The sequence below is a fragment of the Monomorium pharaonis genome, chromosome 2 (genome assembly GCF_013373865.1).
Source record: "Monomorium pharaonis isolate MP-MQ-018 chromosome 2, ASM1337386v2, whole genome shotgun sequence".
NCBI classification, from domain to species: Eukaryota; Metazoa; Arthropoda; class Insecta; order Hymenoptera; family Formicidae; genus Monomorium; species Monomorium pharaonis.
In genome coordinates, this window is record NC_050468.1 from 25,227,503 (window position 1) to 25,252,641 (window position 25,139).

At 29.9% G+C, this 25,139-nt stretch overlaps 2 protein-coding genes across 3 annotated transcripts in view; both read left to right on the forward strand.

Moving 5' to 3' along the window:
• The window catches only part of LOC105835563, a 54,485-nt gene that overhangs the window by 25,957 nt on the left and 3,389 nt on the right, over positions 1 to 25,139 (forward strand). Inside the window, exons 5-6 of the mRNA XM_036283042.1 lie at positions 20,366 to 21,589; positions 23,140 to 24,180. Of these exons, the coding sequence (XP_036138935.1) occupies positions 20,366 to 21,589; positions 23,140 to 24,180 (2,265 nt within the window). The remainder of the gene's footprint in view (positions 1 to 20,365; positions 21,590 to 23,139; positions 24,181 to 25,139) is intronic.
• On the forward strand, positions 6,640 to 11,866 carry LOC105829182 (zinc finger protein 614). Of its 2 annotated transcripts, none has more exons than XM_036283386.1 (2): positions 6,640 to 6,771; positions 9,541 to 11,866. In XM_036283386.1, the coding sequence occupies exon 2, from the start codon at positions 9,632 to 9,634 to the stop codon at positions 10,727 to 10,729; it is 1,098 nt and encodes a 365-aa protein (XP_036139279.1). In that variant the 5' UTR covers positions 6,640 to 6,771; positions 9,541 to 9,631; the 3' UTR covers positions 10,730 to 11,866. The 2 variants fall into 2 exon arrangements, with proteins under 2 accessions (XP_036139279.1, XP_036139280.1); XM_036283387.1 differs by having other exon boundaries at positions 6,642 to 6,723.

Below are 25,139 nucleotides of genomic sequence, written 5' to 3' on the forward strand. Positions count from 1 at the left end.
ACAAGTGTGACCAGTGCTTGAAAGCGTTCTCGCAGAGGTCGACGTTGACTATTCACAAACGTGGACACACCGGGGAACGACCTTACGTCTGCCAGATATGCCACCGTGGATTTTCTTGCCAGGGCAATTTAACGGCCCATCAGAAGTCTACGTGTGTTTAAAAACTTTGATGAGATAAAGTTGTTCTGTGAATAATTTAAGACTTCTCAATGATGTTGAGATTCCTGTTGACACGACATTATGATGATCACTTTTAATGAACGGTGCGATATATACGTGCTTACGCGTTGTTACCTATGTATTGTAACAGCGGAACGGAGAAAAACTGAGAAGTCTTTTGAATAATTATAGATATATTGTATATCTATCACTACGTTGATGTTGGATAATGTCGACAGAGCGTCGTAGTCACGATGTTGATTCCGATACTTCTTAATAAATCTCTACGATATCTTTTGTACTCTAGTTGTAACGTTTATGTAAATTGTGCGGCGCTCAAAAGACAAGATTACGCGCGATATTTGTCCGTTTGATTCTTTATGAATTATAATTATATGTTCGATCTATCGTGCTCAAGGAGTTCCGTTATATTGTTGTTCTATTTTTTCAGTGTAGATAAGAATAACTCGTAAGCTGAACCATGCCAATGTTGTTGAATTCGTTTTCTTTTCTTTTTTTCTCTTTTCTAGAGCTTCTTTCTCCAAGCGAGACTTCAGGCTTGCTCATGCGAATAAGGACAAATGCATCGATAAATTTATGTTAATCATTATTAATGATATTCGTTATTATACGTTTAATAAAATAACTCGTACATGAAAAAGTGTTTGTGACTACAAAACTATCTTTGTCTATTAAATTTTTGTCTATTAAATTTATTATTTGATCTTAAAGCAGCCTATCGTATAATAGGAACAGAAGATAGAACATGAATAATAAATTATCGCCCCCAATGAGCTTTTCATGTACAATGATATAGCGACAAGAGTCAACCGTTGGTTATCACATTTTTGTACAAAGGCACATTGAAAGCGATAATTTCTCATTTATAATTTTTGTTTCTTATTCCTATTGTCTGTTTTCTGGCATTGTGCAATAGGTTTTACTTTTCTCAACAGCCTTAAAAATTGTCACGTTAATCTTGAAATTGCATATCTTCATAAAAAACCTCGGATGATCAAGAGGAAGAAGTATCGATGAATGCGCTGGCAATGTGATTGTTCAATATATTGAAAAATTATTGTTGTTGCTTGCAGAATCGTCGAGTTCATAGGGCAAGGTATGAAGGTCGAATACAGGGAAGAAGAATTCGAGAGTCAACCAAAGAGAATTTAATACTTGAAGAATTGATAATCAAAGAAGAAAGAAGAAGCCTTTTGAGGCAACACGTGACAAGAATGACAAAAATATTTGGATTAATGTTTAAAAGAAAAAAAAAATGAGACATGAATGTCCTATATACCATGTTTCTATCCGCACGCAAGTTGCAAAAAGCACATGGTGAAGCACAGTGATGCACATCTGTTCAAATGCATAGTTTGCGAAAAAACTTTCAAACGCAAATCGGAAATGAACATTTATATGCAGATTTATAGTGGCGTACATATATTTGTTATTTATGCGGTATGATCTTGATGAGGAACAAAATGTCAGTGAAGGCTCACATTCGGTGGGTACATAAGACTTTTGATACCGTTGTTAACAGTGCAGCGGAAGATTCGTGTCAAATTATGAACTTAAAGATCACAAGACAAGTCTTAAGTACCAAAATCTTTATTTGCGATTATTGCGGCAATACTTACTCCCAGAGATCATTTCTATTCGCACACAAGTGTCTGATGCACAAGGTAAGAGTGCGTCGAAGTAACACCGATGTAATTGTTGCAAAGAGACATTTGTCATAAAAATTAATCTTTGTAATCACGTGAATTTATACTCGCAGACGTTTTTTATGCTCTCAATGCAGCAAAAAGTTTGCATTGATTATACACTGAGGTGATATGAACATATGCACAACGGCAAACGGTCTGTTCTACCAGTGCAAGTTATGCTCGAAAGGTTTCTATTGCTCTCAGGACACAAGATTCTTTACATGGGTGAGAAATCATACGAATGCGATATTTGAGCAAACTTTTACTTAACGTACATAATGAGACATCATCATATGTTCTTTATAAGTGCACTGAACTACACTACCAAATTAGTGTAATAAGTTAGAATTAAAAAAATATTTTTTAACTTATTGCACCAGTTCAGTAGTGCACCTCAGTAGTACAGCTATAAAGAACAGATCAATAATCTATTTCCCAATGTCGGTAATCATCTGGTGCCACCACCATTCTTGCTTAGTCAATTGAATTGTTCCGAAAATCGAACTAGTAGCTGGGTACGATAGATTTACGAATTAGAATGATTGATTGTTAAAATAATTATTTATTTGTGTAGATTTATTTGTGTGTCTACAATATGTGTAGATATTGTAATCGGTATTAAAAAAGATATGTAAATATTTATAAGAAATGTTGTAAGTTAAACACAAAACTTTTATAATTTTGTTTTTATCCTAATACACTTAAATAGTTGCTTATTCTTTGGAAAAATGATAGAATTGTGCAATAATATTGAACATATTAATTAAATGATCTTATTAATATTCTGAATATTTTTGAAGAATATTATTGAAGGACTATTGAAGACTTGATTTCTATGTAATTATGGTAGACGCTGCACGTTTCGTATTTGTACGTAATTGTACTGATTACATTTAATGGGTGTTTCAGGGAACCACAGTGGACCACAGTGTGGGATGGTGATTTATGTCAGAAAGTGATCGTGCGTTATGATACGGTAGAGATTACGTCTGACATAAGTGAGGAAAAAAGCGCGAGAAAACATCTTAATTTATCAAAACAAGACAAGGAAAAAATGCAACAACCAACAAAGGAAAAAAAAGAAAATATAGATAAAGAAGCAGACCAAGAATTATTGATTATACAAAAAAATGAATCTGTAAAAATGTTGCCACTCGAAGATACTTTGCGAAACGAAGAAAAAAAAGATGTAGATCAAGTATTGAACGAAGTACGGACCGCGTGTCCATTTTGTTTAAAACACTTCGATAATGAGAAGCTGCTGAAAAGGCATATCGTAGCGAGTCATCAAAAAAGAGCTTATAAATGTGACAAGTGCCGCGCGTCCTGTCATACCAAGCAAAATTTGGAAAAGCATCGTGAGAGTCATAGTGATGATTATTTCTTTGAGTGCGACATATGTCACTTGAAGTACAAACGTAAGATAACTTTAAAACAACATCACTTGCGAGCGCATAGTGATACCGCTGCTCAGTTTATTTGCGATTCCTGTGGCCAGTCATTCAAGGTGAAAGTTGATCTTCTTGTACACATCAAAAGGAAGCACAATACTGACATTCATATATGCCGATACTGTGGAAAATCCGTGACAGATCTTCACAGCCACGAATGGAAGCATAAAAAACGAGCCGAAATGGCCAGTTTAAAATTTTCATGTCATTTATGCATCAAGAAATTTCAGAATCAAACTCGTCTGGACAATCATTTGTTATTACATAAACAAGGTTACAAATGCATTGAGTGTAATGTTGTTGTTACTTCAGCAAGACAACTAGAGTACCACAAGAATCGGGTACACAAACCGGGCACAATTTGTCCGATTTGCAAGAAAGTGTTTGTGTCGAGGGGTAACAAGTTCTATCAACATGTTCTTACGCATGCCGGTATCAGGCCATATAATTGTGATATCTGCGGTGAAGATTTTACTCAACGATCCAGTCTTTTTCGACATCGTAGAAATCATCCCGGTCCTCTTCCGCCCTATACATCGCAAATTCCCATCGCCGGTTTAGCCAAAAATGTTTTACAAAAACTCTTGAAACTAGAATAACTGCTTTATTTAGAAGATATAATAATACGTTATCTATACAAAAGATGTTCTTGGTCAAATTTTGCAAAAAATACATTGCTGAAATGCTATAAAGATATTAATTTGTTTTATTCTGATACATTTTTATATTCTTGCAATAATGTATTTTTATGCCTGTATGTGTACATACTTATACGCGCGCGCGTACACAAAAGTTTTTTTGCTTATGATTTTTTGTATAACAACCGTTTTTCTTTTTAATTTTATTTTAGTTTTTGAGGATAAAAAGTATTTTATTCTAAAGAGTGTCCTATTATTACATGTAAAAAAAGTCTACTTGAAATCTAATAAGGAATGTGTACAAAATTTACCGTAAATTTATTATAAATTGCGATATACAATTTAGCAAATTTTTACGATGGTACTTATAAAAAGACTGATTTCTTGCAATAGATTGTGAAGTTATTATTTTTGATTAGTTAAATTATCTCGGACATGTATATTTTGTATGTAAGGATCTTGTTTTTTTACGAAGTTTTATAAGTATTAAGTATTAGTATGACCAAATATTTACCTAGAATGGCAGAAGTATCATGTGATAATTAAGTATTATTATCACAGGGGTTCGGTTGTTTGTGTACGATTCCGTGTCGCAGTGTGCGAATTAGATGTTAATAAAACATTGATAATATATACATATAATGAAACAATGGCTTAATAATCTAATAAGTAATTATTAATATATGATATATCATAAGAAATGTTTCTACCTCAGTTCAGTGAGCCCGACTTACTCGTATTGCGATTTTTCGTGTGCGACATAGGATCATACATGAACATCCGAGCCCTAGTGATAATAATACTTTATTAATAATAAAGTGTATATAAGCAGACATAATTCCATATATAATCCATTGCTTGTAATTAAACAATTGCTGTTAAATAAAACAAATCTTATTTTTGTAAAATTTTAAATATAAGTATTAAGTAAATTAATATTATTACGAACATATTAATATTATAAACGAAAAGAAAACATTCTATTAACAGCATTAGATCTAATTGGAAATAATTTTGTTAATTTAATGACAACGGTAATGAATATTTTTTATTGAGATATGACACGTATTGAAAGACTAATGTATTACATTTTTTCATATGTGTATCGCACAATTTAAATGTATAAATTTTATGTATGATTCTTATTGTGTAATAATTGGTTTTATTAATTTTTGTGTTAAAAATTATTTAATATATTTTTTATACTTTTCGAAGTAACTTACATTATTCTAACATTTGACTGCGATCAAGTTACGTATTACTGAAGTAATATACGAGCATTTATTTCAGATCATCTATTTAGCTGTACAACGAAACATAAGTGCCTGTACAAATTTTATTATATTGCAATAATATTATAAAAATATTATTGCTAAAATATGCATTATATTTCTAATATTATTTGTACCAAAAAGTTTTAATAATTGATGAGAAATTGATGGTGACAGCTGGAACATAACAACAGTGAGATTTATCTCTTTGCACGGTGGCTAATGAAGCATCTTTTTGTGGTACAATTACTTAGTTACCGTTATTTGAACATATGTTTAAAATACAGTGTTAATACTTTATACGCTGACACCATTTATCCCTGTTTCAGGGAAAAGCCTATCATCATCAGGCAGAAAGGAGGACAATACCGAAAAGGATCTCCTCGTTATGTCTCCATTTTGTTGGGCTCGTGGAAATCTGCTCAAAATGAATCTAATTTTACAAGTGGAAAATTTAAACCCGTTAGAATACAGTGTCGCAGTGTGCGTAGACCAATTAAAGTCGATTTGACATCAAATTCACAAAATTTCGTAAAAACTGCTAATGTTTCAATTCAGAAGGTTCAACCTTTGTTCGCGAAAACTTCGCAAGTTTCCGATTTGCCTAGTTTACACAAAGAAACCACTGAAGTAGATGAAGTCATGGAAAAGATAAGAAATACATGTCCATTTTGCGAGAAACATTTTGACAATGCGAGAAAAGTTGAGCGTCATGTCAGATACGTGCATCGTAAACCGTATCAATGCGACAAGTGTAAAAGAACTTGTTACACATTGGCAGCGCTGGAGGAGCACAAAAGAATACACCGGCCGGACTATTTCTTCGAATGCGAAATCTGCCATGTGAAGTACAAAAGTGAAGATGGACTGAAGAGACACAACATTCGCATCCATAGTGATCGCGAGCCGAGATATATTTGTGAGCATTGCGGTCGTAGTTATAAGTTGAAGATCGACTTGACGCATCATATGAAAAGAACTCACGTGTTGGACATGCAAATCTGCCGTTTCTGCGGCAAGAAGGTCAGGGATGTCAAAGGTCACGAGTGGCGGCATCAGAAACGAAATCGCGATATCAAGTATGAGTATCCGTGTCACTTGTGTCGTAAAAAGTTTTGTCACAGAAGTAGACTGGACAACCATTTGATGTTGCATAAGAAAGGTTTCAAGTGCGAGGATTGTGGCAAGGAGTACAGTGGCACTCGTGAACTCACGAGCCATAAACGTTTCAAACACGGTCACACAAACATTTCTACTTGTATTCTATGCCAGAAATCGTTTCTATCAATTAGCAATTTTTATCAACATGTACTTACCCATGCCAGCATACGGCCATATAAATGTGACGTCTGCGAGAAGGACTTCACTCAACGCTCCAGCCTGCTAAGGCATAGAAATCATCATCCTGGACCACTACCGCCGTTATTATCGTCGCATCCACAAATAGCTGAGCTCGCCAGGAATTACCTTGAAAAGATTCAAAATGAATACATCGGTAATAATTGCTCATTGGATGTGTAATTCAACAAAGGACTATACAATGGTATTTTAATATTAGTTAATAGTTATTAAGAAATTTATAAAACAAAAAAATTATTAAAATATACAATTTACATACATATAAGTTTTTAATTGTACTTTGTATGTAGAAAGATTTATTTACATGTCAATTATGCTTTATTTTTTTCTTTCTAAAAAGACGATTGATTTATAAAAAAGTTTTATATATATATATATATATATATATATATATATATATATATAACTTATATATTATGTATATATATGTTTATATTGTGTGTGTGTGTGTGTGTGTGTGTGTGTGTGTGTGTGTGTGTGTGTGTGCGCGCGCGCGTGCGTGCGTGCGTGCGTGCGTGCGTGTGTGTGTGTGTGTGTGTGTGTGTGTGTGTGTGTGTGTGTGTGTGTGTGTGTGGCGTTCTTTTTCGGAAAATATTTTTTGTTTGGTATATGCTTTTTCATGTACATTAAGTAAAGTATTACTACATCAGAAAGGGAATTACTATAATTATTATATATTTATTTTTATGTATTGTGCAAAATAAAAGTTTTGCGAAATAGAAAACATTAGAAATATTTAGTGAAAGAATTTCTATTTTTATATTTAATGTATTATCAAATTATTATACTTAGTGAAAAAGTATATACAATAATTTAATAAGGAGATGAATTATATATTAAAAGGTGATATTTAATTATTGAAAACGATATTTCTGATGTAAATTATAATTTTTATTTAAATAAATTATTACTGTAAAATAAATCATAGAGTTAATTGTATTAATTACATATGTAGCATTATTTTTTTACAAAAAATATGAGTATTTCTATATAATCTGTTTAATAAATACTAATAATTTGAACTATGTTGTAATGAGTTTAATGTGAACATTTTATAAGTGTCATATAAAAATATTTGCGATTTGTATATAATTTATATTTTCTGTTTAAATTTCCATAGATTTTTTGTTATGTAAGCAAACCTTACTTGTATGTTACATTTACTGCAAGTATTATATTTTTAGATAAATCTTGAAAATAATTTTTTTATAATTTAAAAAAGCTATAATCATAAAATACTTTTTTATATGAAAGTTTCTCTATATATTTTATACATACTAATTTATATTTAAGTAATTATTATAATAATTGAGATTTTTTAAATACAGCGATATATTAAATTCTATTTTCGTTTACTTGAAATTCATCCATATTGCAGGGCTGAACGGGTTATTGTGTGAAACAATTTTATATACCAAGAATTTATGCATTATTTTACAAAACGAGTCCAAAATGAGAAGGTTTAAAGTTTTAAAAGCGCGCGCGCGCGGTGTGTGTATGTGTATGTGCGTGTGCGTGTGTATATACACAAATTCGCGTTTAACGTGTTACAAAATTCATCACAAATCAAATCGGACTTGGAAGTCCTTTTAAAGAATTTGTGGAAAAGCAAGAATTAAACTAGAAGTTTATGCATGAAAATCGACACATCAAATAGATATGTATGTGTATGTATTTGATGGATAGATTTTAGGAATATTTGAGCTTATGATTAATAAAATTTACTTGCGTAGTTTAGTGAAGCAAAATTCACGATTGTAATAAAGAAATTTGAAATCTGACATTTTCTCTTATGCATGCAATTGATTAGTAGATTTATCGTCTCTATTCTTCAAAATACTTTTGAAATTTTCCGAGAGGATATACAAAAATACAAAATGTATTTATTGTTAGAAGCTTGTAATGAAGACCGAATTGGACGATTATCTGCTAGTCGCCAGGATTGAAAGTATTAAATAAATATTAAAAATGTAAAGATTTGGTAAATCGTTGTAAACGAATTATAACATAGATATAGAATATGCAAAATGACTTTATCTATCCTCGCATTGTGATATTTGTGATGTGAATTTTACACGATTTGTAATTTTGTTTTTTTCTATTTTAGAACTGAATTTCTTGCACGGCTCTTTTTTCTTTTTAAAAATGAAAGGGAAAAAAAAGAAAAAACACCGTGAAAAAAATTTTGGGGTGTGGAAAAACAATAAGCTTTATATTTTACGAGGCATTAAAAGGATCAATCCTGGATTTTTACTGCATTATCATCAATTTTAAAAACAGTTCAGAATGTTTTACAATTTTTTAGCTTAATTTTTTAAATTATTGATGTAGGAATACAAAGATGCAAGCTGTTGTGTTTCTGATTTTATTTAATCTTAATAATATTTTTAAAGATATCAAAAAAGTTAATTAAGTAATACTTATAGTGAGATTAATTTTGAAAAATTTTCAATGATTTTTATTTATTTAATATTAAGGCTGTCGTACATAGTTCAATAATTTTTTAATTGCAAAATAAAATCAATAATATATACTTAGTTTTAATTGTACAGAAAACATTTTTTTAGAAATTGCGTTTTGTATGTAATAAACTTTAAATAAATAAAAAATATAAAGTAAATATATATTATATTTTTTATAGTTATTTATGTATTAATATATTAAATTCAAACATTTACGTGTTTTGTAACTTACAATACAATAACTTGGTTTGTTAATCTAAGATCAGTTCATTATTACAAATAGATGTTAAAATCATTAGAATGAATAATATTTGCCTAAAAAAATATTTATAAACAGTGGAGAAATATTATTTTTGTGAAATTCAACCATGTTTCTTCTTTATCAAAACTTTTAGCTGAAGTTGCACTTAATGCATGCTTGCGTGCAATCAGCACGACCATATTTTTATTAACAAATAAAAATCGACTGACAATTTTTATAATTTTTTTAGGTGCAATCAGCTAGATCCACTCTCGCCAACTTTTCTGATAGTAAAACTGGAAGACGATTATTTTCGCATCCCAAAGTCATTGAGCGTGTTTATGATGAAAGAACCACCACCCACCGAGGAAAATAGTTCCAACGCTGAATCGAAAGATGAAGAAATAAAAAAACAGAAGAATAATCGTGTTGAGAAGAATCAATGTCGCATTGAGACCAGGAAGAAAAATAAAACCGTTATCGACAATTTAGATGATTTGGACGATTTGGATGACACTCCTTTGGATTTCAGGAAACGGCGCAAAGATGAACTTTCGAAAACACGATCCGGCAAGTTTGTAGCTAGTCCAAAGAAGAAGTCGCATATCTGTGAAATTTGTTACATCACGTTCGATCGCAAAAGCAAGCTCACTAGTCACATGTTCAAACATAGCAACTCACGGCCGCACAAGTGCACGATTTGTTCCAAGGGCTTCAAGACTGGTGCATATCTTTCTAGGCATATGGAAATCCACGATGAGCCAGCACAGCTTCACGCGTGCACTCTATGCGACTTCAAGGCGCGTACAAAGCCGTATCTGAAAATACATTATATTCGCAAGCACACGGAAGATTATAATTATAGTTGCGAGCAGTGTGGAAAAATGTTCAAGGTGCAGTCTGATTACACGACACACATGAAGGACCACGACACGGAGTCCTGCGTTTGCGATATATGCGGCACATCTTATCCCAGCAAGAGCTCCTTGTACTTTCATAAGCATTATAAGCATAAGACGAAAGTTAAGGAGTTTGAATGCCAGATTTGCAGAAAACGCTTCAAGACTCAAAAGAATCTCGACAGTCACGCTGAACTGCACAAAATGAAATACGTCTGTGAGCAGTGTGGTATGGAGTTCAAATTCAAATATGGTCTCACGAAGCACCTTAGGACGCATTCAGGTGAAAAGTCGTACCTCTGCGCAATATGTGGTAAGACTTTCGGTTGCCTCAGTTCGCAAAAGATCCATCTGTTGACTCATGTTGGCGAGCGACCTTATATCTGTGACATCTGCGGCCAGAGCTTTACCCAACGATCACCAATGATGTTGCACCGGAAGAAGCATCCTGGCGTACATCCACCGCCACCACCCATTAAAATTACGAATCTTCTGCACGGCGTGCAAGACAAAATTGTTGTGAATAAAAGTGCCAAGTGACTCACAAGTACTACATATACAACAAATAAACGTGTAAAAATGAAGAGAATGAACATGATTGGGATAGCTTTTGTATCTTTCTAATATAAATAATCTAAAAGCGCTTTATGTGCAAATGTGATTTTTGAATATTATCTCAGTGGTGGTACATTTGTCATGTAACGCAACTTGGGCAATCTCGACTACATCAAAAGCGATACTGGAACAACATATATTATTATATTGTGATGTGTAGATTTTAAAATTGGAGGATTCTTTTCTCAAATGTATATGGTCCTATGTCGGTATGTCGATTTTACATTCAAATTCATTAGAATATTTATTCGAGATCAAATTATGAATTAATGCTATATTATAATTGATTATTTACAATTGAATATTAAAATTCTGCAATTATTTATTTACCTTTTTTAATATAAATATTTAAATATTTGAGATTGTCATTATTTTATGAAGTTATAAAATTATTGCTATTTTAGTTTTTTGAAATTTTAAATACCGGTATTATGATTTACAATAATCTATGGCAATGTAAATAGTGTTCAAGAAGTGATATTTATATTAATCTAACATTAGATATATTTATTAGCAATGCTTTGCTTTATCTTGAATCCGTTTACTGTATAATACATTTTATTTTTATATTGAAGTCTTCCAATCTTACTTGTATATTAGAATTTTATGAAAAATATATCATTATTTTTGTAATGTCAAATTTATTATTTTATGAAGTATGGCAGCATTTATTGTAATATCTTGTAAACTTTGAGTTTGAAATTTCAGATAAGGATATAATGTTTTTGTTACCGATATTTTATGCAATAACAATTTTGATTTTTGTCCATTACACGAAAGATAATATATATCTTATTTAATGAATAATTGTCATGTGATTCAAATTTTTATTGGGAATATTTTCTTTTATTCAGTTTTTTTTAAATAGAATATTGTTTTGAAGAAATTTATTTAAAGTATTTTGAAAATAATTCTTACTAGTATTTTGAGATAGTAATTTTCTGTTATCGAATGGGACAATGCAATGTACAGTATAAAATTTATGTAAGATACTAAATAAATACATAATTGTATTTATTATGTTTTAATAATAAATAAAATCACATTTTTTACGATTACAAAGCATTGACAAATTCTTCTCTTAAAAAAGCATTTTAAATATAACATGAAAAATATAAAGTAACAGTACAATAAAATACAATATCATATTAATCAATTAAAAGTCTCATTTTCAACAAAAAAATAGAAAACAATTTTTTTGAAGAATGCTTTTTAAAAATATTTGAAAACAATTGCTATAAAAATATTCTATTCTTTCTAAACAAGTTACATAGATGTAATATTAGCATAATTCCATATTAGCATAATTCAATAGATTGAATTATGCTAATATGGAAATCTTTTTCTAAGAAAAAGACTATAAATGCACATTTTACTATGGAGTTAATATCCTTCGTGAATATTTTATTTATAATAATAGTATATTAGTGTAAGACTTTAAAAGAACATATTATATATATATATATATATATATATATAGATAGATAGATAGATAGATAGATATATAGATATATTAGTACAAGAGACAAATATTGTGATACACATTTTTTACAGTAAAACTGTGAAATAATGTGAATACAATGTACATTTTCTATTTTATAATAAGAATTTAAATAATAAGGATTAAGTATGCAATATAAAAATTATAAGGATAATTATATGAATTGAAACAATAATCATAAAAAGTACATATTCTTTAAAATAACAATTTGCAGTTAAATCTATAAATATAATAAATATTGTGTATTATGTTTTATAATATTATTTAATGAATATATAATATTTAATAACATATAAAGATATTTTTTACAGTTATGAACAACATGTATATGTGTATGTATATATACATATATGTTTTGCGCCAAATTAACTTTTTTTTTTACTTTTAGGTCTGTGCTACGTGATCTTCTTGAACAGAATTTCCTTGTAGTTCAAAGCAACTATCATCTTTTTGATGCAACAGCTTTATGAATTGCCAAAAATGAAGATAAAAGTGAGATTGCAAAAGTAAAATTATGGTTTTTTGCCAAAAATTGGATTTAATATCTTTTTAACAATATTTTGGAAATGCGTAATTTTTTGCGTTTTAAAAGATGCTTTTAAAAGTGTATAAAGAAATTAAAAAAAAAAAACAATTGTTATAAACAATATTTTATATATTGAATTAGCTATTATAATTATTATATTATATTATTCTAATATAAGAGAATCTTTTTTTAAAATAATTACAAGATAGGTATAACGGGCTTAATATACTTCATGAAAGTATTATATACAACAATCAGTTTAAGATTTTAGGAGAATATATATAAACATCATATTCAGATATTAGCACAAAACTTATAGCACGTTTAACCAGTAAAGAAAAACAATGTGGAATAATGGCTGATGTGATATAATGTATTTCTATTTTTCTATTTTATATACGTTTACGTAACAACGATTACTTAAATATAATACAATGAAAATTTTGAAGATACTCATAGTATAAAGAGAACATATTCTTTAATAACAATATGAAGTTAAACCTTTAAAGATAAATAATATTTAATGAAATGTATATATTTTTTTACAATTATGCAACATGTACCTGTGTATACAAATACATGTTTTGTGTCAAACTAACTTATTTTTTTTACTTTTAGGTACCACGTGATTCTCTTGAACAAAATTTCCTTGTGGTTGAAAAAAATCGCCACTTACATCTTATGCTGATTCTTATAAATTTATAAAAAATGAAGATAAAAGTAAGATGATAGAAACATCACATCGAAAGTACAAGTGGAGTTTACTGACGAACTTGTGAAGAAGTCTCAGGAAATATATAAAGAAAAAAAAATGTATTGAATTTATAACATCAAAAATTTATATGAAAAATTGAGGCAAACATTTTATTGTAGATTGCGATTTGAAATCAACAAAAGTTTTGAGTTTTAAATCCCATCAAATAAAACAGCATCCTAACATTTGCGTCTACACGTCAATTCTGTTTTGTATTATTATAAATAACGCAGTAATTCTGAAATATGGAATTCCATACTGGTATAATTTGTGATGTGTGTGGTCAGATGTGTCAAGATGATTACCAACACAAGTGTAAACATCAGAACGACAAAAATTCTATTTATAAGAAGTTATAAAAAGCATACGGCAAGAAAGATATTTAAGCCCAAAAAACTTGATTTACAAGAATACAATAATGGGAATTTAATACAGTTGAATAACGAAAAATCTACGACGATAAAGATACGTGAGTCTGAATAATTTGACTTATAAGAACACAGTAATGGAAATCTTAATGAGTTAAATGACGAAAAATATGATAATATATGATAATATATGATAATAAAGATATGTAAATCTGGAAAACTTAATTTACAAAAATATAGTAATGGTAGTTTCAACAAATTAATGAAAAGCATACAATAAATGAGTCTGAAAAACTTGATTTACAAGATGATGGAGTCTCAACGAATTAGACGATGATCGTGACTCGAGTTCATTAAAGAACAAAAAGCTTTTCAAGTGTTTCTAATATAGACGAAGTTTTAGAATGATAAACTTACTCAACAAACATACAAAACGGTATTTGCGAAATTTTAAGTGCAACGAATGCGATACAGTGTTTAAATATAAAGTTTTTTTTCTCAATCATAAATATAAACATAAGAATAAATATTAATTATGTAGCTTAAATGTGCCAACTTGTTAAGTAGTGCAGTGGAAATTCTGCAAAACAATTTCATAATTTTACAGTGTTGATCAATTTGTCTAAGATTTCTCAAAACTATTTGATTTTTTCAAGAATTTAATTTTTGCCAATAGACATCCAAGGACTTTAGCTCCACCAGAATAAAATATGAATCAAATTAATTTTAAAGATATTAAGGTAAAGATTAATAATTTTTTTTAACGATGTTTTTTTAATTATAAGAATCTTTGTTGCATTATTTACTTGAAAAGAGTTTATTATATTATTTTGAAAATATATTCTTTATATTTTTTTTCATATATATATATATATTTTTTTAAATTATATATTTAAATATGATTAAATTAAAATATTAATTATATTTTTATTTAATAAAAAAATTACCAAAAACGAATTAAACGTTATATTAAATAATTAATATTTGTTAATATACGAATTATACACATATATTAGATTATTAGAAATAATTTTAAAAGTATTTCTATATATACATATTTATGTATATGCAATTAATTGATATTTGTACTACATGCAATGTACATTAGAAATAATTTTATATTTAAATATTTACATTTTTGTACATACTGTGATTTATGTATGTTCATAAATATATACTATTTTTATGAACATTTATATGTGCATTATATATATATTTTTTATAAAACGTGTAGTTTTAATACATGTTTTTTGTTAAAGAATATTAATGTACGAATTGAAAATTAATTCATATATTTTAATAGATGTTTTTGTTTTGTTCACTCAAAGATGTAAGCTGCTATGCACTTTGATACATTTTTGAAATGAAATATAATATTTTAGTATTATAAATTATAATATTATCTAAACGTATATATTTTTACTGTTTAATTTGACAAACAATATAGTAGTGAAAGTAACAGAATATTTTATTACTTACTAAAGAGTTACTTAATCAAAGAAAATATCAAATAAAATTAATATTTTCATATCATGTATATGTTGATTATATATATTTGTACATGTTATTATGTATATGTAGATGTGCACATATGCACTTATATCTAACATAATGTAAATAATTTTTTAATTATTTTAAATATTTTAAATCTTTTGTAATAAATAGCAAAATTGTATTTTTTTCATTTTATAAATACAATTTGTTTATATATGAAAACGTATATGCATATTCATTTATAATGATACATGGATAATCATGTTTAATAATTTTTATTATATTTAATATAATTCGTATTTTAGGAACTCTTTTTGTTCACAGATAAAAGTAAAATTTTATTTAAATTATTCTGGAAAAATCATTGATTAATCAATAGATTAAAGTTGGGAAATATTAGATATAAGAAGTAACTGTAAATTATTTGATTCAGTAAAATTATGAAGAGTAATAAAAAAAAGGAAAGTAAAAGTAAATAGTTCAGTAAAGTCATCGTCTATAACAAATTTTCTTATATTGACAAGACCTACACAATGGAAGATATATTTTATTAGAAACTTAGAGTATACGATATTTACCACATAACGTTCGAGTGAAAGAGCAATTTAAAAGTGTACCAGATAGCATACTAAGGAATACAATTTGTCTGTTAATATGGTGGCAAAATGGAATGGGAATTCCATCTCGTCTGTGCATCAAGCAAAATGATTCTTGATATTTGCGAGAGATTCTACACGAGCAATCATGATTGTACAAATACAAAAAAGTAGCTTACTTAAACGAGTAAAAGTTTCATTACGGCGTATATAACAAAAAATTTGTAAAGCAGAAGAATCAACGGCACGATAACAGTGATTATAGTTTTCAAGAGTGTGGCAAAACATTTGTTTTGAAAAGAGCCCGTCTTATACAGACGTCAAACTGCGCCATATCTAAAAAAAATTTCAAAATACCGAATATTATAACAAATTTTTAACAAAAGATATTGCTCTGTACATTGTAAGAAACATTCAGATGTGTCACACATGTGTCATTATTTATACCTCTCAAAAAGAAAACAGTAGATCATATATGAATCTAAATTGAAATGTTTCAAGAAAACACATTTTATTATGAGATATTGAAATAATTGTTAGATGCAGATTGATGTTATACTTGTTGCACATTGCAATTATAAGATCTTTGTAGAAGTGTAATACAAAAGATCTGTGTATTCAGAATTATAATTTAAGATTTGTAATGTGATATCTATTATATGATAATTTAAACACATAACACATGTTTTAATGATGCCTCGATTATCCAAGAAGACATGAACTTATAAGTTAAAATAGAGCTTAAACTAATTATAAATGTGATACAAAAGATCTGTGTGTTAAGAGTTATATAATTTTGAACTCTTAAAATGTAATGTAATCTCTACTACGCGATGACCTAACACGTGTAACAAATATATATTTTAATTTTAACGATGTAAAATTATTTTACTTTTACAATAATATATTTGGTTTTGTAAATGATTAATACATTTTTATCATTATCTCGAGATATTATATGAGAAGAAATAAGAATTATAACGAGATAAGTAAAATAGAAGTTAAACTAATTATAAATACTTGTCATGAACCAGTTATATTGATTAAATAATGTATTGTATTAAGTTACCTGAAATTTGTTATATAATTTTTTACAACTTCTAATTTACACATTTTTTTATAGTATAAGTTTTGAATTATTAGAATCAACTTTAATAAAGACTTTCTTTAATCCCAAAGGAAAAAGATATTTGTAATGAACAGTTTTGAATGAATTCGCGACTTGCAAATTATACAATAGTTCCGATTAATTCAATCGTATTTTTCAAACAAATTTATTTGTAGAAACATCTTTTAGACCTGGAGTAAGTAGTGATTGAGATGTTAAATCTAAACACCATCATAGAAACTAACCATAATGTTTTAATATGTTTTAGAGAGCAAAACTGCAGCAAGAAGATATTGCAGACGGACGCTTCCGGTTGTTTTATTGTTGGAAAAAATTCAATACCGATGAGACTATGGCAGCACGCTGATGTCGATGGTAAACTGCGTTATTCATTAGTACCAATATCAAGCGACACCGATAAAACTAAGAGAGACGTAAAGATATTCGATGTGGTACCGTTGACCTCTATTAAAGTTGAAGAGATCGAGGATCAGCAGAGCAGTCAAAAAATTAGCGGATGCAGTGTCGGTAGTTACATGGATTTGCGCAAGTTAGTGGTAGATAGTTACACTTGCGATAAATGCAATATAAAATTTCCGATGCGATCTATGTTGAGTCGCCACAAAGTGACGCACAAGATGCGTTTATGGTTTCGTGAAGGACGTCTGAAAGAAAAGTCCGTGCAATATTTAACGACAAATGCTCGAAGACGATCGAAGGCGCAGAAATGTTTACGGGGAGCAAAGTACGTATGCCCATTTTGCGATTTTGAGTGCAACAGATTGATGAATTTGAACACACATGTAAAGAGGAGGCATGGTGAAAACGCGGCCAAGGCGAATCTGAAGAAATTTATTTGTATTATCTGCAGTTACGAATGTTCGAGTGAAGCCAACCTAAATAGACATACGCTCAAGCACAGGAATAAAAATATGACGAGTTTTGCTTGCAACATATGTAATTTTGAATGCAAAAGAAGCACTACTCTGACATCTCACCTAGCACGAAGTCATAAAAGGTCTAAGAAAAATTTGGATGCGAGTTGTATGAAAAAAAAACATAGAATAATGAAGTGTAACTACACGTTTCCTAAGAAGACTAGTCAATCGGTTGATTCCCTTAGCCATGAAACGTCTAAAGAAACTGAGTTAATCTTGCACGAAGATTCTAATCTCGTAGTAGTTAAAAAGGAAATTTGTGAAGAGGATTGCAGCAAGACATCATCCGCCGTCTTGAAAAAACCTAATCAAAAGAGATCGCTGCCAGTCGAGGAACACTGCAATCTCTGCGATTTTACATGCGCGAAGAAAAGTACGCTGTACTCGCATAAACGCCGACACAAGATAGAAGATGCCAACGAGGTTTACGCGTGCAACGAGTGCGGCTTCAAGACCGTCAAGAAATCATCGCTGTACTCTCACATCAAGCGGAAGCACAAAGAGCCACGGATTTGCGACGCACAGCCGGAATTGTTCTGTTGCAACCAGTGCGACTACAAGAACAAGAACAAGTATGAGTTGAAGATACATGTTGCGCGAAAGCACACGGACGACTTCAAGTTCTCGTGCGAGACCTGCGGTAAGAAGTTTAAGGTCAAGGGCGATCTCACGAATCACATACGTTTTAATCATCGGGAGCAGCCAGTGATCTGCGACGTGTGCGGCAAGACTTGTCTCAATAGTAACTCTCTGTACGTACATCAGAAATTCGCGCACTATAAGGCCAAGTACGAGTGTCAGATATGCAAGAGACGAATGGTTAGTCAGGAGAATCTTAACGAGCATATGCTCAGACAGCACGAGCGCAGGGAAAACGTGGTGTGCGAGGAATGCGGCAAGACTTTTTCGCGGAACAGCAGATTGAAGGTGCACATGAGAATTCATACTGGAGACAAACCATATAATTGTAATATTTGTAACAAGTCCTTCGCTCGTAGAACAGCTCTCAAGCAACATCTACTTATTCACACTGGCATTAGGCCGTATGTGTGCGATATTTGCGGCAAAGCCTTCACTCAAAAGCCAGGTTTAATTAGTCACAGGAAGTCGCATCCGGGTTCTCATCCACCTTTACCGCGCGTTCTCATCGACCATATTTTGAACGATGTTATGAAAGGTTGACATGCTGATTGACTGGTGTAAAGTTTGAACGATTTTGAATATTTGAATGTACTGTCCGGCGAGATGACGATGTATAAAAGATAAACATCCTTTTATAATTGAGAATAAAATTTCCTAGCACGAGTTTTTTATTCAGTGATATAGATGTAATTCGATAGGAATCTATATTATAAGACAACTCATATTCACAAAAAATTATTGTCATATGTATATATATATATATATATACATATGTAACAAATATCTTTTATTAGTACCAATATTTAGTATCGATATGTACGTGAAGTACAAATTTTTTAAAGGAAATTACTTTCTAAGGTTTTGCTAATTTATTTCACATTGTTATGCATTACATTGCCTTATTTTATTTAGTTTGGCGTTATATTAAATAAAGAATTATTAAAATCTGAAATTTATTAAAATAATGAATTATATTTTATAATATTCATAAAACAATTAATTGTTAGAATCTTTTTTTGTTTCTGTTATTTGTTATCTTCTTTGAAAACATTCACATTTTAAATGTATAATGTATGCATAAAACTAGTTTTATAATTATTCAGAATTATCAAGTACAGTTAATTTGTGAAAAAGTGTTTAAATCTTCATGAAATGATATTTTAATTATAGTTTAAAAAAATTGTAATTATATTTTCTTATAGCATTGTATTTATACCTTAGATTTAACATACTTTAATATATATATATATATATATATGAATAGATGAATCTGCATGTTGAATGTGATTTAACTGTTCAGCGAATACATGTTGTAGTATATATAAGTTACTATAAAGCAGATTTCCATTTACTGCTAGGAATAAGATATCATTCTCGCCGTTGATTGTAATTCTTGAGAGATCAGAAAAAATTATTGGAATATATAAATGATATATAAATAATTAATAAAATATACAATTTGTTTTATTTAGAATGTGCACCTTATCCATTTATATATAAAAATTCTTTATTTTGTCTTGAAGTATTAATATTGTTTAGAAATATAAAAAGGATAAAATTATGAAAAAAAGATTTTATAAAATTGTTCCCATTTGATAATAAAATTCCTAACTAACATATTATATGATTTTCAGGGTCGTAAATGGAAATGGACATTTTCTGTATGGCAAAGAATCTATTCCAATGCTGCCATGGAAAGTAGTTGATTTGGAAGGATGTCTCTATTATGCCTTCCTTCCAGCAAATCAAACAAAAATAATAGAAGAGAATCAATGTGATGGGAAACAAGATGAAATATCGGAAATTAACGATGATGATGCGGAAAATGCTTTTGAAATTGAAAGTAACAGTGTGATGTATACGGATACGTTGGATAATATTTACACAGTAAAGGTAGAAGACGAGAACACATTTTCGATGGATGAGTTAGCAATTACGGACGAAGATAAACCTTACAATGAGGATGACAAAGTTTATGCTTGTGACGAATGTAACATTTGTTTCCCCGTAATGCAGATGTTAAAGTGTCATCGAGAAAAGATGCATGAACAGGATGAAAAAGATGTAGAGATTGTTACATATAGATGTAACTTCTGTAGCTACGAGTGCATCAACAAATCGACTTTAAATTCGCATATCAACAGAAAACATTCCACGAAACGCGTGATCAAACGGAGAAACAGACTTAAAAAAATTATTAAGCCACAAGAATATTCTTGCGATGTATGCGGATTTAAATGTCCAAGTCGACGTCGGCTAAAAGAGCATCTCGCTCGCAAACATGGATCTGAATATAATTATGATTGCGAATATTGTGATAAGAAATTCAAGGTGAAGAGCGACATGAGATTGCATGTGCGCTTTAAACACAAGGAGAGTCCGATAATATGCGATGTTTGCGGCAAAACTTGCTCCAACAGCAATTCGCTGTATGTACACCAAAAATGGGCGCATTTTAAGCCCAAGTATGAGTGCGAAATTTGTAAGAGGCGTATGGTCACGCAGGAGAATCTGGATCAGCATATCTTGCTGCAGCATGAACGCAGAGAGAGCTTTGTATGCGAAGAGTGCGGCAAGTCATTTACAGAGAATCATCGATTAAAGCAGCACATGATGACCCACACCGGCGATCGACCACATGACTGTCACATCTGTGGTAAAGCTTTTGCACGTAGGACTGCTTTCAGGCAACATCTGTTAATTCATACGGGAAAACGGCCGTATGTTTGTGATATTTGTGGGAAAGCTTTTACGCAAAAACCTGGCTTAATTTGTCATCGAAAGTCTCATCCTGGAGTGCATCCTCCTTTGCCAGTAGTGCACATTGATCACATTCTCAATGATTTTATGAAGAAAAAGTAATTATGTAATGCATTAAAAAAAATTCAAAAATTACTATGCATATTAAAAGTTTAAGATTTAGTTTAGGAATTAATATTCAGTTTTATTTTTATTTCTGATTAAAAAAAAATTATTTTTACACGCACCCACATATATACACACACATACACACGCGCACGCGTAAAAAGAATGATTATTTTTAATACCATTAAAAAAATTGTAACACATATATGTATATTTTCAAATGTAAATTTGTTCTTTTAATCAATATAATTGTGCGTAAAATAATGTGTTGAGATATAGGATTACAAGAATGTGATACAAACGGCAGAATGTGTTTTAATAAAAATAATGTTTCACTGATGCAGATAACTTATTTGCAAATTAATTGAATCTTTAAAACCTTTATTGTAAATTTTTTTATAATCTTTATTGTGAGAGATAAAATTTTAATAAAATACTTTTATAAATTTGTTTTATATATGACAGAATGATAAACAATGATGCAATGTGTAAGTATAATAAATTTTATATACTTAATTAGAATTCATAAGCTTTCTGTAATAACAGATTTATATTTTATTATATTAAGAGTTTCAAATGTGTTTACAGAAATTGGAGGCAGACGTTCCTGTTTTTGTGTCTTGTTTTCATAAAATATTAACAAAGAAGTCTTAAAAGAAGTTTTACTTATTTAGTTCTTAAGATTTGCATAAATAACATTAGGATTAATTAATTAATCTATTTCTATAGAATTCTTCTATTAAAATTTTTATTTCAGGAATTATGCGTTTTTAGAATAACTTTTTATGAAGAAAAATATAATTGTAAGGTTTTATTAGAATGACATTTAATTTTTTTAAATGCTTATTAATTTCGATAGATAATTAAAAAAATTTTTAGATTATATAATAATCAAATATAAAATAACAGCTTTTTAAAGCTGTAACATGTTTTTAATTTTATACACAGAAGAGTAGACAAATATTTTCATAAAATTTATGGAAAAAATTGCAATTATGACTTTTTTAATAATAATTTAACTTCTCTCTTCTAAATCTTTTATGATTAATTCCAAGAATTTCTATAATAAGCAACATCTTTGTCGGGATCAAAGGTTACCTATAAAACGAAAAATAAAGAATTACTATAAATTTATCAAATTATGTAATTGTGTTTTAGTTTACAATTCTGCGATAGTAAGTTTTAATCTATTTTCGAATATCAATATTATACATTGTAAAAATATTAGTGAGCTGTATATTTAATAATTTATTGTAGAAAAGTTATGCTAATTTAAGTTCCTTGTATCGTCTATATAGCATATTTTATTATATTTAATCTTATACAAATAAATATACATGATTATTCTATGTTATATATATATATATATATATATATATATATATATCCTGAGCGTCTTGTATTAAAATTTCGAATTGTAAACCCCGAGCAGAGGGGATGAGAGTAATTTTGATTATGCTCATACCAATGTGTAAGTAGTCCAAGATCTGTATATTTTTAAATTGTAGAACCGTAATAAAGATATACTTTTGTGATGTTTTAGGAAGCCGATAACAGATATCCTTGTTGGCCAAGCGGCGTCGAACAAATCTGGAGCGAAAATATTGATCTCCAAACATAAAAAAGAGAAGAAATCGCAGGTGAAAGATTGCGAAGAAAAACGCAATTTATTTGGCTGCGATGTCTGTCCTAAACGTTTCCAGAGTCAGTACTTACTGAAACAGCATATGCTCACGCACAAAGCAGAGATCGTGCGCGGATGCAAAATGGAAGTGGAAAAAGAGAAGTCGGCATTAATCGACGTAGTGCTGCGAAATCAGGAAGCTCTCTCATGCGTAACGTGTGACTTCCGCTGTAACAAGAGATCCACAATGATCGCGCATCTCGCTGAGAAGCACGAGGGAACCGTGGACAACAGCAAACTCATTAGCAACAAGTTCACCTGCATTGTGTGCGGCTTGGTGTGCGCTCGCAAGGAGACTCTCAGGTCGCACTTCGTCCGCAAGCACACTCATCATTTCAGCTACTCCTGCGAGCACTGTGGCAAGGAATTCAAAATCAAAGGTGATCTTACTACGCACACCCGATTGAATCATCGGGAGCCGCCGGTGATATGCGACGTTTGTGGCAAGACCTGTCGAAACAGCCACAGCTTGTATACCCATCAGAAGCACGCGCATTACAAGGCGAAGTACGAGTGTCCGATGTGTCATCGGCGGCTCGTCACGCAGGAAAATCTAGATCAACACATGCTGACGCAGCACGAAAGGAAAGAGAAATCAGTATGCGAAGAGTGCGGCAAGACATTCTTCGAGAATTACGATCTGAAGAAGCATATGAGAATCCATACAGGTGATAAGCCATACGGCTGCACGATTTGTGGCAGAATGTTTGCTAGGCACAGTAGTCTGAGCCAGCATCTTCTTTTGCACACTGGCGAACGTATCTATACATGTGATGTTTGTGGTAAATCATTTGCTCAGAAAGCTGGTCTTATCTGCCACAGGAAGATTCATTCAGGCGTGTTGCCGCCTTTGCCCGTAATACATATTGATCACATACTAAAGGAGTTTATGAAGAAATGAAGTTACGCGACTTGACTTGTTAATGTTTCGCGATCTTTGTCTTTTATTTCTTTTTTCCACGTGATAAATAAATAATAAATGTGTACGTGCAATCAAGCATATTTCTGATTGAAATATAAAGAATAGCACGAAAGATACAAAATACTTGTAATGATTGATGTCACAGATATGAAAAATTGAAATGAATAGAATTAATACATTTTTAATTTAATTTAATTTTTTTATATGTTACTTTTAGAGAGAGTTCTAAAAAGACTCATTAAAACAACGAAACGAATAAAAACCACAAAGTTTGTAACAAAATAATAATAATAATAATAATAATAATAATAATAATAATAATAATAATAGAGGAAGGTCACCAATATGATATAGATCTTCTAAAGTGTAGCACTCTTTTATATTTTGGAAACATTACACTGTATTTATACTGATAAAAACATAATCTGCTTAGATAATTAAAAAATTGATAATCCATAGTTTATACATTTGACTTTTTTATAAAATTTATTAAAAACGAATCTAATTTAATCTTTAACCATGCAGTATGTTGTATCTTGCGGGACAGATAAAATATTTGTATAATCGATAAAAAATATTTTATTTACGAAATGGACAGCTTTGAAGGATCTTTTTATGTATTACTCGTATATTTGTAAATATTTTGTACAAATAATTTATATTAAAAGAAAAGGAAAATGTAGCCTACTGTGTGTCAGTTTTGGGACCTAATTTTTTAGATGTTTATTTTTTATTATGTTGTGAAAATACTAATTATAACAAAATATGAAAAATAATATAAAAATTTATACCACGGTTTACCAACTAAACCGTTTAATAGGAGATACTTTCTAGTTTACATTTATATTTTCAAAGTTTTATTTTTAATTTTTGTTTAAGAAATGCTATTAAAAATCAAAGTGATATATCAGTATTTGTGATCTTCCTCTAATGCAAA